The following is a 14,883-nucleotide window of genomic DNA, read 5'->3' as shown; positions in this document are numbered from 1 at the left end:
CTCCACCTTCCAGGACGCCAGCAGTTTCCTAGCGAGGCTGGTTGAGTTGAATAGTATAAAACAGAAAAGACTGGAGAACAACAGGGCGAGTGCCTCGCGCAAGAAGAAGTGACAAACGAAGGAACACGTAAGTGACGACAATGGCGGCTCGCGAGGAAGTTTCAGAGCAAAACGGCAACCTCCAGAGCACGAGCACGAGCACGAGCCCGAGGACGAGAGGCCCCGCCCCGTTCTTGCTCAAGACCTTCGATCTTCTCGACGAAGCCGGGGAAGATGATCTCAGCGGTGAGGAAGAGGAAGAAGAAGGTGATGGTGATGGCGAGGCCATGTTGAAGAAGGAGAAGAAGAAGGAGAAGAAGATGATATCGTGGAACAGAGAAGGGAGTGGGTTTGTAGTGTGGTGCCCTGCGGAGTTCTCGGAGCACATGTTGCCCAAGTACTTCAAGCACAACAACTTCTCCAGTTTCATTCGCCAACTCAATACCTACGTTAGTCCCTCTCTCTCTCTCTCTCTCTCTCTCTCTCTCTCTCTCTCTCTCTCTCTCTCTGATCAGATACGTGCATTCTGAACTTATCTGCAGCACTGAATCTAGTGATTTTAGATACCAAGATTTTAGATGGGAGTCAGCTGGATTTAATGGTTCAGATGGACACTTCTGAACTCATCTGCATGCTTGGTTCTTCGAGATGCATCGCAACCTGACTTTTTATCTTCACTATCAATTAGAGTTTGTACTAGTGGATAGGATCATATGACCTTCGAGAAATATCATTGAAGGATACACAGCTTCTGAGTTTAGATCTTGGAGATTTCATGTACTTTGTCTTCTCTACCTTTCTTTGTTATATTTCAAATTTTTATTAGTCCAGGAGCTACAAATAACTTTTTGTTGAATAATAAGAAAAGGGTACGCTTTTTCTTTTTGTCCTTCAGTAACGAGGAAACCTCCTCAGGCAGACAAACCGGAACTGAAGTGGCCTAGAAATTCAAATGCCGGTCAAAATTCAAATGGAGTTTTACTCAAAAAATGCAGAATACGTGTCGCCTCAAGAGTATTCTTGTCGTATCTTTCCTCGATAATAGGTCTTTGTAACAAAACAATAAAGAAGAAGGAAGTCAGCCATGTGTTGAACCCATACATGAGGTGGTGTAGCTTGGACGCAGCTTGCTAAAATTGAAATATGTGCCTAAAGTTTGGACATTGGTCAGCGCAGATTTATTTGATTTCGGGTCGCATGTTGCACACCATATGTATTTTCTATGCTCATGTGCGGGCTTGCTAAGTTTAAAGAAAGTATTTGCGAGTCCAAATATGAAATGACATATAAAGTACTAGTTAACGAACACCTTATGTTATATCCACATAGTGAGTCGACGACACACAAACAGTATGTGCGTCAATCACGCGTAGTGAGAGGTTTGGATAGTTAGAAATGTACAAGTACTTTATTGAAGTTTCTCTTTACTTTGAAGGCTCCTTTTATGTCCACAAAGCAACATTTTTTGGGAAGCTGAGTAAGGAAAGTATAGACAGGGAACAAATGAGCGCAACCTTGATATCGTAATTCGACATTTAGATACGACTACTTATTGCACGGCGTATTTAACCATACATAGGTTTACAATTTGAATAGGTTCAATATTTTGTTGATTATTGAAAAAAATTGAAAAAAAGCAGGGATTCAAGAAGACATCATCCAAGAGATGGGAGTTCAAGCATGACAAGTTCCAAAGGGGGTGCAGGCACAAGCTCACGGAGATTATCCGCAAGAAGTGCGAGCCGAGCGTGTTCCCTTCATTCTTGAGACCTTCCAAAGACCACCACAAGTACAACAACAGCAGCAGCAACAGCAACAGCAATGCACAGATCAGTGCGAGCTTGTCAGAGGAAGGTGGTCGTGTCCAATTGATGGAGGAGAACAAGAACTTGAGGAGGGAGAAGATGGAGTTGGAGACCCAGATAGAGCAGTTCAAAGCCCTAGAGATGAAGCTGCTGGATTGCCTTGGCCAGTACATGGGCAACAACCACCACCACCATGAGCAGATAATGTCGCACAAGAGCAATTTTAGGGGATATGGTGAAGAATAGTAGTTGCAGATTGAAGAGATTAAGGATGTGGGGTTCTGTTGATTTTCGTCCTTTGCATTGAGAGATCAAAACCCAATAAAGGGTGTCGCAATCTTATCAAGAAATTATCCTATGACTTCTCGAAGCATATAAGGACAATCTTCTCGAGAATTCATGAACTTGAACTTTTGGTGGGCTCTTCCCCCTTGGCAAGGGTCCCTCCATGTGAAGATCGGGTTGGTCAACATAAACACTAGATTGTTCGTGTTTAGTGGCGTGCAAATTGAAATCATCCAAACGTGAACCTCGAACTTGCAACTTGTGCAGCCGAGGACTTGAATTTCTAGAGTTTTTTTCGATCAAATTCCTTTGTCTCCTTCTCCGAAGGAACGAAAGATCGAGGCTGTTGTGTTTGTTGTTGCCAGATAGAAGTGTGAAGCGGAAATAAAGCGGGCAACTGTCGAATTAAAAGCTATTGATATTTTTTTTGGAGGGACAAGGAGGGGAAAATTGTCCAAAAAGTCATAAACCTATTGCACTTTTACCAATTCAATTCTAAACCTTTTAAGTTTACCAATTCAGTCCTAAATATTTTCACTTATTGCCAATTAAGTCCATGCGGCCAATTTTGGCCAGCCTGCGCTGACGTGACAATTTTTAAATATTTTTTTTCTTCTTTTTTTTTTCTGCCTTCTTCCCTCTGGCCGGTCCGGCGATCAGCCAGAGGGGCAAGCCGGCGAGGTCGACCTTGTCGGCCTCTGGCGAAGCTCGCCCCCGCCGGCCACTGGCAAGGGCGAGCCTCGCCCGCCGCTGCCAAGCCGACCTTGCTGGATCTGGGCGAGGTCGAGCCTCGCCCAGCCACGGCGAGGTCAACCTCATCGTCGTTGGGCGAGGCTCGATCTCATCGGATTTGGGCGACCTCCAGCGACGGTGAGGTCGGCTTAGCAGCGGCGGGCGAGGTTCGCCCTCACCAGTGGTCGGCGAGGGGGCGGGGGCGAGCTTCGCCAGAGGCCGGCGAGGCCTCGCCTCTGGCCGGTCGACGGACCGGCCAGAGGGAAGAAGGAAGAAAAAAAAAGAAAAAAAATTAAAAATTTGAAAAAAAAATATTTAAAAATTGCCACGTTAGCGTTGGCCGGATAGCTGACATCGGCCGACAACCACATCAGCGCCAGCCAGTCAAAATTAACCGGATAGACTCAATTGACAAGACGTGAAAGATTTAGGACTGAATTGGCAAAAGTGCAATTGGTTTAGGACTTTTTGGATAATTTTCCCGGACAAGGATACTTGAAGTGCCATAACTTTCATAAGACAATTGCTTTAATGTCAAAACTTATTGATGGATCACCTCAGTGCTACTTTGGTAAAAAAATGATAACTTTAGTGCTAATTTAACATTTTTGACCGACGTGGCTTGTCGGAAATCCGACGTGGCAATATTCCAGCATGAATGCCCTACACAACGTCGCTACACATATTTGCTTCAAATTTTAAAAGAATTAGGGACAAATTGAGCCAATTTTCACTTCTTCTTTAAACCCCAATTCAAATCGAGGCATTTTGGGGCAAAATTAAAAACTGAATCTTACAACGGAGAGTAATAGCGGGATAGGAGGCTCAAGTTTGTGTTAACAAAGTCAAGACAAATGTGACTATTACTGCTATTGTGCGCTCAGAAGTCCAAGAAGAACAACTTGGACAAGGTTGAATCCTAAGAGAAGATTTTATGGATGCGCCAGGTATAAAACAAGCTCGAAGTGCGAATATGTTAGATAGGTCAATGCAAATTTTTTAGGTTGAGCAACATAAGTGATCTTAGAGCTACTTCAAGAAAGATATTACTCTCCACCTACATTAACAAACGAGTTGGACGATGCCAACTCAATGCAAGCAGAAACAAAGGCTCTAAATATCTGGCAAACCACTTGAAAAAGGAAGTTCAAGGATGAAAAGTGAAAGAAAGTTCAAGTGTGTATTGCTTGTGTTGTTGTTGTCTAGTTTTGCCTATGCTCAATTGTAAACTAAGTGATGAGAAGAAAGCTTTTCAGTCTTCCATAGTTGAAGATCATTGGAATGTGCTGTTGTATTGTAAAGTAAATTGCCCAACCAAACAAGCTTCAACTAGTTATTCTTCATGTAACTATAGTGCGTGTTAGTTGTTACTCTGTAATGTGGTCAATTTTGCTGGAACTTTGTATAATGTTACAATTGTGGGTTTAACTCTTATGTCTAGAAATTGTTGGGCAAGCATGCATCTGTATTTTCTGGAAATTGTGTGTATGGTGTTGAATGGCCTGTTATGTGATCAATTTGTTGGGTAGTGTCTTTTCATTAAGTTTGTGTTGCAATTTCTACTGCAGTGGTTGGTTAAGGATTGATGGTTGAGCTTTTTGCGGCTAGTTTTAGCTACTCTGTGTATGGGATTGAAGAGCAGTACCTTTGTCACAAGTTTGCGAGTGATCTTTTATGGTAAAAGTGATCACTTATGATTTTCAACTTTTTAAAAAGTAATTTGTTGGTTTCACTTTCTTATACATATCCATTACCAGCTTACAAAGAAGCAAGATTGGAGCACTTAATTGGCAACACACATTGCGTACAAATTTGGAAACACATACACAAGTAATTATTCCATCAACCATGACTTAGATTCAAACAAAACAACATTGCATTCAGAACAAGGATGTTCTTACATCAACATAAAGTTAGCATTTGCTAACAAAGACATCAATTGCATCAGCTGGCCCTGCAGCTGGTCTTTGGAGTTGACCTTGCAATTGGCCTTGCATCGTTGCCTTCTTGTGTCGCTTGTTGTTGTTGCTTCTTCAATTAACATCCAGCCTTGCTATGCCCTTCCTTATGGCAGCATGAGCACTTAATTTTTCCACTAATTCTACTCATCCTCTTACTTGTCGTCTCGAAGTCCTGCATTCTCCTTTTCCTTTGTGGCTTGTCTACTTGCTTCTTTAGTGGCAAATGGTCAAGGGCTTCATGATTTGTTGGGTTCCAAAATTTGTTACTTTAAATAGGCTACATCATTAATTGGTGAGTATGAGTGAGAGAACATGATTTTGAAACATGCGCTTAGCGTATAGCACACATAATGGCTTGTAAAATAGAAATAAGTTCTTAAACAAGATAATCTCTTCTAAATTTCTTAACTTCATCAATCATGCATCTCCTCCATTTTCTTTAGGGATAATGATACAAATAATTCCTGAACTTTAGCTTAATGTGTAATGTGATCTTTGAACTTTTAATTTGTTCAATATAGTCCATGAACTTTAACCTAATGTGCAATGCAGTCCCTAAACTTTTAATTTATTCAATGTTGTCCCTGAACTTTTGGTACATGTTCAATGTAGTCCCTGAACTATATGAAAATATTTAATGTAGTCCGTGATCTTGAATTAATGGAAAAACTACATTGAATATTTTACATATAATTCAAGGATTAAACTGAATATGTACCAAAAGTTCATGGACAATATTAAATAAATTAAAAGTTCAAGGACAGCATTGCACATTGGGTTAACGTTCAGGGACCACATTGAACAAATTAAAAGCTCGGGGACCACATCGCACAATGGGCCAAAGTTCGGGGACTGTTTGTGTCATTTTCCATTTTGTTAACTTTATTAACCTTATAATTAGAGATCATGATATACAAAAAAAAAAAAACCAAACCTTAAATTAGAGACCATATTAATCAAGAATAATATGTAAATGTATTTTGAAATCACATTTGATGACTATACGAAGTTATGAACAGAAGAATTGGCTGACTGTCTAGCAAAACCCTGCTTAAACCCCTCTCTCTCTCTCTCTGTCGCTCGCTCTGCATCAATGAACGCTTGGTCGTCTCTGCTCCGCTCCCAAATCTGCCGCCGGCTTCCCCAAGCGGCGATCGGCTCGACGTGCAGAGGTTACTACAAGAGCAGGACCCGCAAGCCCACCCTCTACTCGGAGGTCAGCCCCCTCGGGAGCCCCGGCCGGAGCGTCGCTCCGGTGCTCGACGCCTGGGTCGGAGGGGGCCACAAGGTCCGGTTCGCCGAGCTCCAGCGCATCATCCGCGACTTCCGCCGCCGCAAACGGTTCTCTCACGCGCTCGAGGTCCGTCGCTATCTGGGTTTTTTGTTTCTTCTTTCCCCACCTCCTTCGGTCGAGCTGTTGATTGGGCTGTTGGTGTCCTGATGAATGTGGGTCTGTTTCGCGTGACGTTGAGTAGCGTGTGGTTCGGTGATGTTTCTAATAGCGTGATTTCGGGATGTTGTGTGGGTCGCGGATTGCTTTGTGTGTTCAAAGTCGGGATTTTTGTTTTTGTGGGATAGAATACTTGGTCTGTGATGTGCAAATTGTGTGTTGACACGGACAAGTTATTTGAAAGATTGTAATTTGACCGATTGCGGGTGCTTAGATCACTCAAAGGGTCAATTTTGAGCTGTTTGTTTCTGCTGGTCTCTAATTCGATACGAGTGCTCTATGAACTTATGCACCCAATTAGACAGATTATGGCGTGTAGTTATCTTTCTTGTGTTCTAGTTGGTTTCTTCCGTTCTTCTGGCCGATTAACCTTCGTGCTTGTATAAAAAGTGGGTTGTGATTAGGGTAGAGATCTGAGATTGGGTTTGTGATTGCAACGGTAAAATGAAGTGACACTATTGTAACAAGAACAAGGGACAAAGAGAAGGATTAATTGTATGCAGAGTGTTGGTAGGCTAGCCATTGGGAACAGAATGAAGACCTGCATTTTTTGTCCTCATAGACAGCGCCTCCTAAAGAAGTGAATTTACTACCCTCAAAGAGGAAAGTCCGATTAGGTGCAGATTCCGTGGTCTCGGGAAAGTTGATGACTGCTATAGGACATGTCCTAGGTGGCCCTTTCGTTTTTCTTTTCCTTCAGGATCTGTGTTTTTGATTTGGAAAAGGGGTGGGGTTTTGTGGTGGAGGTATAATATGCACAACCTTTGATTTTGAGGCGAGCAATTCTGCTGTCTACGCTCTTATTTTCCGTGGTCTTGTCTTGCAGGTCTCCGAATGGACCCAAAAGAACGGTGTTTTTGTTTTTTCACCTGTGGAGCATGCTGTGCAGTTAGATTTAATAGGGAGGGTCCACGGATTACTTTCAGCTGAAAACTACTTTGAGAACTTGATGGACCATGATAAAACTTACAAGACATATGGAGCTCTCCTTAGTTGTTATGTAAGGCAGCACCAGGTGGAGAAGTCCTTGTCTCATCTCCGGAAAATGAGGGAGAAGGGTTTTGACTTGACGGCTCTCACTTACAACAACATGATGTGCTTGTTCACGAAAATTCGACAGCACGATAAAGTATCCGATGTGTTAGCTGAGATGAAAGAGAACAAAGTTTTGCCCGATAACTTTAGCTACAGGATCTGTATGAATTCCTATGGTGAGAGATCTGACTTAAAGGGAATGGAAGAACTCCTCATAGAGATGGAAACCCAACCTCACATAGCCGTGGACTGGAATACGTATGCCGTTGTTGCAAATTTTTACATAAAAGCAGGGCTGACCAAGAAGGCGCTCGATGCCCTGAAGAGATCAGAAGAGAGACTAACTGGGAAAGATGGGATTGGATATAACCAATTGATATCACTCCATGCTAGTCTGGGAAACATGACAGAAATTTTGAGGTTGTGGGATCTAGAGAAAAATGCTTGCAAGAGGTGCATAAACAAGGATTATTTTAACCTACTAAAATCTCTGGTGAAGCTTGGTGAACTTGAAGAAGCTGAGAAAGTGCTGAAGGAGTGGGAATCATCTGGGAACTGTTATGATTTTCGAATTCCAGATACTGTCATAGCGGCTTTTTCTGAAAAAGGGTTGCATGAGAAAGCCGAAATGCTCCTCGAGAATTTGTTGGAGAAAGGAAAAGAAACTACTCCAGACAGTTGGGCGGGAGTGGCTGCAGGATATTGGCACAAAGTTGATATGGAGAAAGCATTGAAGAGCATGAAGGTGGCCCTCTCTCTTCCCATGACGAAGAAAAGGTGGAAGCCCGATCTTAAGTTGATCACAGCAATTCTAAATTGGCTTGGTGATAATAGTAATGTAGCAGATGTGGAAGCTTTTGCAGGCTTCTTATCCATCGTCCCTGTAAGCAGAGAAATCCATGATGCCCTGTTAAAGGCTGATTCAAGAGAGAGTAAGATGTGGGTGGGTTCTAAACAGAACGAAAGCTGCTGACCTAGAAAGAGAAGAAACAAGCTCATTGGCGTGAAAGATGTTATTGGCACACGACACACCGCTATTTGGAATGATCAAACAGCCAGACTTTTTGTCCGCTGGTTTTCCGGTGAAACCTTGGGTAGTGGAAGATCATTTGCAGTGCCATTGTTCACCTCAAGCAAGTCAACAGAGAATTCTGAATGAAATTGCTCTTCCGCAAATTGGAGAAAATCAGGTTAGTGCTTGAGAACTAGTAAATCATCGGAGCATCGAAGCGCCGATGTTAAAGGTGTGGGATATTTCTTTGGGGGTGCGTTGAGAATCTTCTAGTTTTCCGTGTCCCTTCCACATCTTGATGTCTTCGCAGAGAATTGGCCAGGCAATTCTATGTCTGAAATCAGTATGAGTTCGCGCTCCTTTATGGCGAAGTCGCTTCCTTTGCACGAGAAATGTGCATTTCTTTGCCTAAATAAAATTCCAGCATAACTTGAATATCAGTGACAGACAGTGAATGACTTTCAATCGACCCAAAGCAAGAAAAAACGAATGACTCGGCATTAAGCAGCAAAGTATCGCTTCAGGATATATATCTGAGGCTGGGCGAATCATTGTCGTAAGTGAAATTGAATCATCCTTGGGAATTTGTTAGAGACTTGGGAAGTATCCTTTTTTCTTCAGTTAACTGTGTTAAAATTTCTCGGGCAGAAAAAGTTTATGCTCAGTTCGTTAAGTCTCGTACGAAATTCCAGTATCCTCTCTTACTTCTTCTGCCTCTGTTTCGAATTCCTATTTCATTTTGTTCCTAGCTACTTTCTAAATTGTAGAATAACAAAAACAATAGATAGTTCCTATCAAGTTACAGGTGAATTTTCTGCCCAAATGAAGAGGAATGATGTCCGAATGACAAACAATGTACAATCAGCAAAATCCATACGTCAAGATGACAGAACCGCATATTCACCACAGCCGTCGTAGAAACCATCCCTGAGCTTCAACAAACAGAAGGCAACCACACAAAACCGCAACAATTCTTCAAACACGACGAGAACCATGCGAGCTTCACCATCTTTACACTATAAAAAATAAGTTTTCCCCATCTTAAAGATTGCAATTGATAGTCACCTCTTTACCACTTTATCGCATTTAAGGACTGTTCACAGTCAATCTCAAGGAGTCGATATAAGAGTATATTTAAAAATAAAAAATAAAAAACCTCTGGAACAAGCAAATCATCAACGAATGCGCAAAAAGAAACTGATGTTGCTGTCCGGCTTTGTCTTCGCTTGTGGCGTGATTTTGGAGCAACTCTACTCAGATAGGGTGGCCTTTAGCTCTCCGCCATTTTTAAGATCCATTACAATATCACAACCTCCTATTAGCTCGCCTTTGTAGTAAAGTTGTGGAAAGGTAGGCCAGTTGGAGAAGGTTTTAAGACCTTGCCTCACTTCTTCATCGGTTAGAATATCAAAGGAGCCGAAGGCAATCTCCTCCTCCTTAAGGGCATTCACGACCTTGGAGCTAAATCCACACCGAGGAGCATCAGGATTGCCCTTCATGAAAAGCATAACAGGTGACGAGCTAACCAACTTCCTAAGACGGTCTTCGAGATTCTCTTTCCGAACAATTCCTTTCTCGAGTAAAACCTTCTCAAGTTGCCCACTTTTCTGCATGTCCAATACAATGTCCGATCCTCCAATGAGTTCACCCTTAATATAAAGCTGGGGATAGCTGGACCAATTCGCATAAACTTTGAGCCCTCGGCGGACCTCATCGTCAGAGAGAATGTCAAAGCTCTCAAACTCCACTTTCTCTTGTCTAAGTATCTCAACTACCTTTCTGCTGAAACCACACTTGGGTTCATCAGGTTTTCCCTTCATAAATAGCATGACTGGACTTGAATTTGTGAGGCTTTCAAGCCGAGACGTGAGAGCTGAACTCAAGCCAGTGGATTCTGTGATGCCAGCCTTACCACTTCCAGTTTCTTCATGTGTTGCCTTATCGGATGTGGCAATACTGATCCCATGATCCCTGAAAACTTCTTTCAGTTCACCACTATTATGCATGGCAGTTGCTATGTCACATCCACCAAGCAGTTCTCCCTTGCAGTAGAGCTGGGGAAAAGTTGGCCAATTTGAAAACTTCTTCAATCCCTCACGAACCTCAGTGTCAGATAAGATGTCAAATGTTCCGAACTTGACCCCTTCTTTCTTCAAAATATCTACAACTTTTTGGCTAAATCCACACTTAGGGGCTTCAGCGCTTCCCTTCATGAATAGCATTACTGGATGAGAATCAATTAGCTGCTGCAGTCGAACTTCAAGTGCATCAATTTTAACAGGTTCCCCTTGTTGCTGCACTGGGGAAGAACCATTTCCTCTTGCAAACTCCTGCACTGTCTCAAGAACTGCAGGTCCTGCAGCCATCCCAAGACTGGCAGGAGCTGCAGGTGCACCAGGGTTGATCGATCCTGCAACTTTAGCTACTTTGTTAGCCAGACTAGATGGATTTGCACCTTCCAACGTGTCAACAACTTTACCGTCCTGACAGATTTAAAAGAACTCAATTAGATATAGAATGCACTGTTAACAAGCATTATACAAGGTTACTGAAATAAAGTTCACAAATAGGAGGCTGCCAGTGTGTGTTCTGGATGTATTATATCATCTCATTAACTATGACAGTATCCAAAATCTGCCACAAATTTCATAGCATAAAAACTAAAGCCATGAGACACATGCCATGAAAAATCCATGCAAAAGCATTCAAGTATGTATACTCAAGATCACTTTCCTACCAAGAGCCCACATTTCCCACAACCTATAACTTTCTCTGAGGCCTCAAATTCTTTCCAACAACTTTGCCACAGACAGTTATGACTTCAAGTGCACTTGCAAAACTTCCAGAGGAATATTCCAGACCTGCCTTTAAACCTTGATTGGCCACATGACAACCATTCTAACTAGAATTTTGCAAAATAAAAGCAATAGAACCTGTAAAATCCAGCCATTCCATATAAAAATAAAGCATATGGAAAAATTGCCCTATGTCCATCTTACCCACCTAGTTACCTTGCACAAAATGAAAAGAAGCCACTACATGCTACAATATCAAAACATCCACTTCTTAAGAGGAAAAGGTGTCCTTCACATGTAAGATGCTGACTCCTCACCGCTCAATGGAAGAGTTTGCACTTTACCAGTTCAACATTTTGTTACAAGGTATTTTTCTGCTACTCCATCTCTCGAAGGACTTGCAGCCTGTTGGTAGATTTCCACCTTTTACTTTTTTATTCTTCCCATTTCTGCCATCTTGTCTTGGTTCATTATCCTAGGATGGAATCATCAGGAGGTTTCTATTTCCCTTCCAAACTCTAACAAGAGAAAATGACTAAAACACCCTTTATCTCCAGCTGTACACTGTACTAGAATCTTTTCCAATTTCATCGAAAGGATACGGTGAACTCCATCTCCTCCCAAATTTGTAACTGGTCAGCTTAAAAGGGCAACAAAAAGTCTAGTTGTAAATAAGCACAAATTTTCTTTATGTGTCTTTCCAAAATGCTCTACATCCCACTGAAAGGTTTTCACCTTGATGCATAAAGAATGATTGTCCAAGAAAAACTGGATGACAACATGAAACAGGAAAGTTGCTGTCAACAAACAAAGAAATGACTGAACTAACCTTATGTTAAGATAAGGAGGGAAGGAAAATGAGAAATGAGTGCGTAAAATGGGGCAAAATTTGAAATTTTGTGAGTGAATTAAAATTTTTTCAACACCTCTCTCACTTACCTTTCCATAGTGTTCAGTTACTTCCACGTAAAAAATGGGTTCTGATCCAGTGTCTAACTTCCCTTTTCATATATTTGACATGTGTATATTATTTTCCCCTGAAACTGTTGAGAGAACCCCATTGCAACATCTTTCCGCTATAACCCATTTTCCGAGAAAAGCTCCAAGCTTGTTCAACAACGTGGAAAATGGAAGATAGAAAGCATTGTATTTATGTATTACAATGACAACAGTATCAACCTAAGTCTCATCCAAATAAGAGGGGCCAGCACTAAATGAGGTTGGCAGTATTATGCACACAATAGTGACACAAATATCAAATAGATTATTCTAGAATGCCCTATAAATGCTTCTAAATCAAACCGTTTCCAGCTAATAATGACAAAGAAACCACTTTGTTTTGCTTGATGGGCTCGGAATGCAGGTACCAAGACAAATTCCCTCAGCTATAAAATTGTCACGGTTCAAATTGATTCTCACACGGTACAGGTACCACAAATTAAGAAATCTTAAAGGAGAATGTTGCATAGCACAGTTCTCAGAAAAAGAAAGACTCTTTAGTCAATTAGAAAAGTTGTAAAGGAATCAAATACAAGACTAAATACAATAAGAGAACCAAAAGACAAGTGAAAGATTATAATTATTCCCCCGATAACCCTTGTTGTCAAGTCTTAAGAATTTTAAAAGAAACAAATAAAAAAGAGATGTGGAAGACCTACCTTGTACCAACAGAATCAAGACAGCATGTTACAAGAACCTATTAATCTAGAAGCAATTTGTTGAGAACAAAAAGGAAGTCAGTCTTCAATAGCTCTCAGTATGAGAAAGAGCATTTGAGAGGTTTTAACTTGAAAATTGCATTTATACATCTCCAACAGTGTATATTGGAGATTTTGGTCTGCACTTTGTGCCTTTTTGTTCATTTCCTCACACTATAAAAAAAACCAAAATCAAAACAAATAAAAGAATAATCTTGGTGTTTCATTTCTATCCTCCAAAGGAGAAACATCAGTCTTGTTCCTAAGAATATTTTTCAAAAGATAGTGAAAGCAGTCAAGCATGTGGTCCTTGTTCTATACATTTTGAGGAGTACCAGATAGTTTTTATAGCAATCCCAAGCATGGGCTAGAATCATCAACTACGTAGACACAGGAATATGCAAAAGAATGACTTATGAATATAAAGGTATGAGAACGAAAAGTACCGCCACTTATTTTACTGTACATACACCAGAAAAAATTGCAACCCTCTTGGAGGAACATAAATCAACATCAGAGGATCTTTAAAATGTACAAAATCTTCTATTCAGAAAGACAGAACTATTCAAACAGTATTAGACCAAAAAGTCATACCATCAAACAAAAGACAGAGCAAAGACGCTCACGAAGACTCACCTTGAAAAACACAAAGTAGGGCACAGCAGACACTGCATAAGCCTCAGATATTTCAGGTTGCTCTTCAGCCTCAACCTACAGAATAATTTAGAGATGAACATTAATGAAACTATCCACGAGGCAAGAGACATTTTAAATCACACCAAAGCAAGAGCACAGAGCCTCATTTGCATCTGCAATTCTATCTAAAGCACAGTTATACACAACCGATGAGCCAAAGCTTTTTTTCACGTTCCTTTCTGCCTCAAATCAACATCATGATCCATCATCACAATCTCGGGATAATTTAACAAAACTGCCGTGAGATGTACAAATCAGACTAACCAGCGAACACGCCAACACTATCCCGTCAGCACTATCCCGAATTCACGGAACCTACTCAAGGTTCAACGCACTACCAGCACTCCCGATCTCATTAGTCAAATATAGCAATGATTTTTTCGGGCCATTCCAACAGAATTCTGCGAATCAATCCTAAGAACACGTATGCTATGTACAAACAACAACCACTTAGATACTCAAATCAGTCCACATTCAACACATAACACTGGCACAGACCCAAAAAAGGTCATATTTCATCCATCTTTACAAGTCCTGGCGAGTGATTAGCGATGCGAAGTGCGCCCTATCAAGGCGCAGGCAATCTTTACCCATCCGTCCGCACCACATAAACCGAGAGAATTCGAGAAACAAACAGCAATCACCCACTCCGCCAGCGGATAACCGGTACGAACCCGGAGGAACTCGGCGAGCGGGAAGTCGGTGGAGAGGTGGGCGAAGACTTGGTCCATGTGCTTGGACGCGTCGCACCACGGGGCCCAGAAGTGGAGGGCCGCCGGAGCTCCGCCCCCGACGGCGGCGTCGAGCTCCTGCTTCGACCGGACTTCCTTCACGGAGCCTCCCATCGGGTCGCGTTACGGAGGTTGCCCCGGGTCGACGCCGCCGGAGGAGAGAGACTGTGGTCGGCGAGCAGCAGAAACCCTAGAAAGTTTGCTCCTTTATGGTAAAGCTTTCCAGCGTTGCGTTGCAGTGGCGGAGCTGGAGGAGCTGGCTTGAGATATATTCTGTCGCTGGGGAATGCGTTCGTGATTGATTTGTTTTGGCCGAATCTTTAACATTTATTAGAAAAAGAAGAAATTTTTTTTTCCCAATTTTGCAGTGAGGTCCTTTTCACAAAAGGGTCTCGTATTTTGCCTTATTTCAAATGAGCCCCTGTACTTGATGAAATGTGCCCGCTCGTGTGCGCGCTCGATTTCGGGCCGAGTAAGGGCATTTTCGTCGGAACATATAAGATTACTCGAAAGATTAAAATTAAAGCTGAACCCCCGGATTAATGAAGATAGGAACGAAGGGAGGAAGAGAGAGAGAAGGATGAAGGTTGAACAGAGGCGAGGTTAAATTTATAATACTAATTTTATAGGATATATTGATTCCAC

At 41.9% G+C, this 14,883-nt stretch overlaps 3 protein-coding genes across 3 annotated transcripts; 2 read left to right on the top strand and 1 right to left on the bottom strand.

Annotated features, from left to right (window-relative positions):
- Positions 1–2,320, top strand: LOC115686614 (heat stress transcription factor B-2a-like). The gene is made up of 2 exons (XM_056319510.1): positions 1–488; positions 1,680–2,320. Exons 1-2 carry the CDS (start codon positions 141–143, stop codon positions 2,088–2,090), a joined length of 759 nt encoding a protein of 252 aa, XP_056175485.1. The 5' UTR covers positions 1–140; the 3' UTR covers positions 2,091–2,320.
- Positions 2,321–5,915: 3,595 nt separating this feature from the next.
- LOC115686657 (pentatricopeptide repeat-containing protein At4g21705, mitochondrial) lies at positions 5,916–8,757 on the top strand. The gene is made up of 2 exons (XM_030612025.2): positions 5,916–6,182; positions 7,099–8,757. The coding sequence occupies exons 1-2, from the start codon at positions 5,916–5,918 to the stop codon at positions 8,278–8,280; spliced, it is 1,449 nt and encodes a 482-aa protein (XP_030467885.2). The 3' UTR covers positions 8,281–8,757.
- A 572-nt stretch (positions 8,758–9,329) lies between these two features.
- LOC115686640 (monothiol glutaredoxin-S17) lies at positions 9,330–14,513 on the bottom strand. The gene is made up of 3 exons (XM_030612004.2): positions 14,182–14,513; positions 13,448–13,522; positions 9,330–10,802 (listed from the first exon to the last, which is right to left on the bottom strand). Exons 1-3 carry the CDS (start codon positions 14,350–14,352, stop codon positions 9,570–9,572), a joined length of 1,479 nt encoding a protein of 492 aa, XP_030467864.2. The 5' UTR covers positions 14,353–14,513; the 3' UTR covers positions 9,330–9,569.
- Positions 14,514–14,883: the final 370 nt, after the last annotated feature.

Source organism: Syzygium oleosum, unplaced genomic scaffold (genome assembly GCF_021117445.2).
Source record: "Syzygium oleosum isolate NSW1041296 unplaced genomic scaffold, Sole_v2.1 Sole_v2.18, whole genome shotgun sequence".
Lineage (NCBI taxonomy): Eukaryota > Viridiplantae > Streptophyta > Magnoliopsida > Myrtales > Myrtaceae > Syzygium > Syzygium oleosum.
The sequence above is the reverse complement of the archived record's forward strand: the minus strand, read 5'-3'. Positions and strand labels throughout refer to the sequence as shown.

Bases quoted from the DNA above. Each gene is read 5' to 3' on its own strand.
- LOC115686657 (XM_030612025.2), top strand. From the start codon at position 5,916: ATGAACGCTTGGTCGTCTCTGCTCCGCTCCCAAATCTGCCGCCGGCTT. The intron at 6,183-7,098 runs GTCCGTCGCTAT...CTTGTCTTGCAG, and splicing joins GGTTCTCTCACGCGCTCGAG to GTCTCCGAATGGACCCAAAA.
- LOC115686640 (XM_030612004.2), bottom strand. From the start codon at position 14,352: ATGGGAGGCTCCGTGAAGGAAGTCCGGTCGAAGCAGGAGCTCGACGCC. The intron at 13,523-14,181 runs GTTCGTACCGGT...ATTATTCTGTAG, and splicing joins CGCTCGCCGAGTTCCTCCGG to GTTGAGGCTGAAGAGCAACC. The intron at 10,803-13,447 runs GTGAGTCTTCGT...TAAATCTGTCAG, and splicing joins CCTACTTTGTGTTTTTCAAG to GACGGTAAAGTTGTTGACAC.
- LOC115686614 (XM_056319510.1), top strand. From the start codon at position 141: ATGGCGGCTCGCGAGGAAGTTTCAGAGCAAAACGGCAACCTCCAGAGC. The intron at 489-1,679 runs GTTAGTCCCTCT...GAAAAAAAGCAG, and splicing joins TTCGCCAACTCAATACCTAC to GGATTCAAGAAGACATCATC.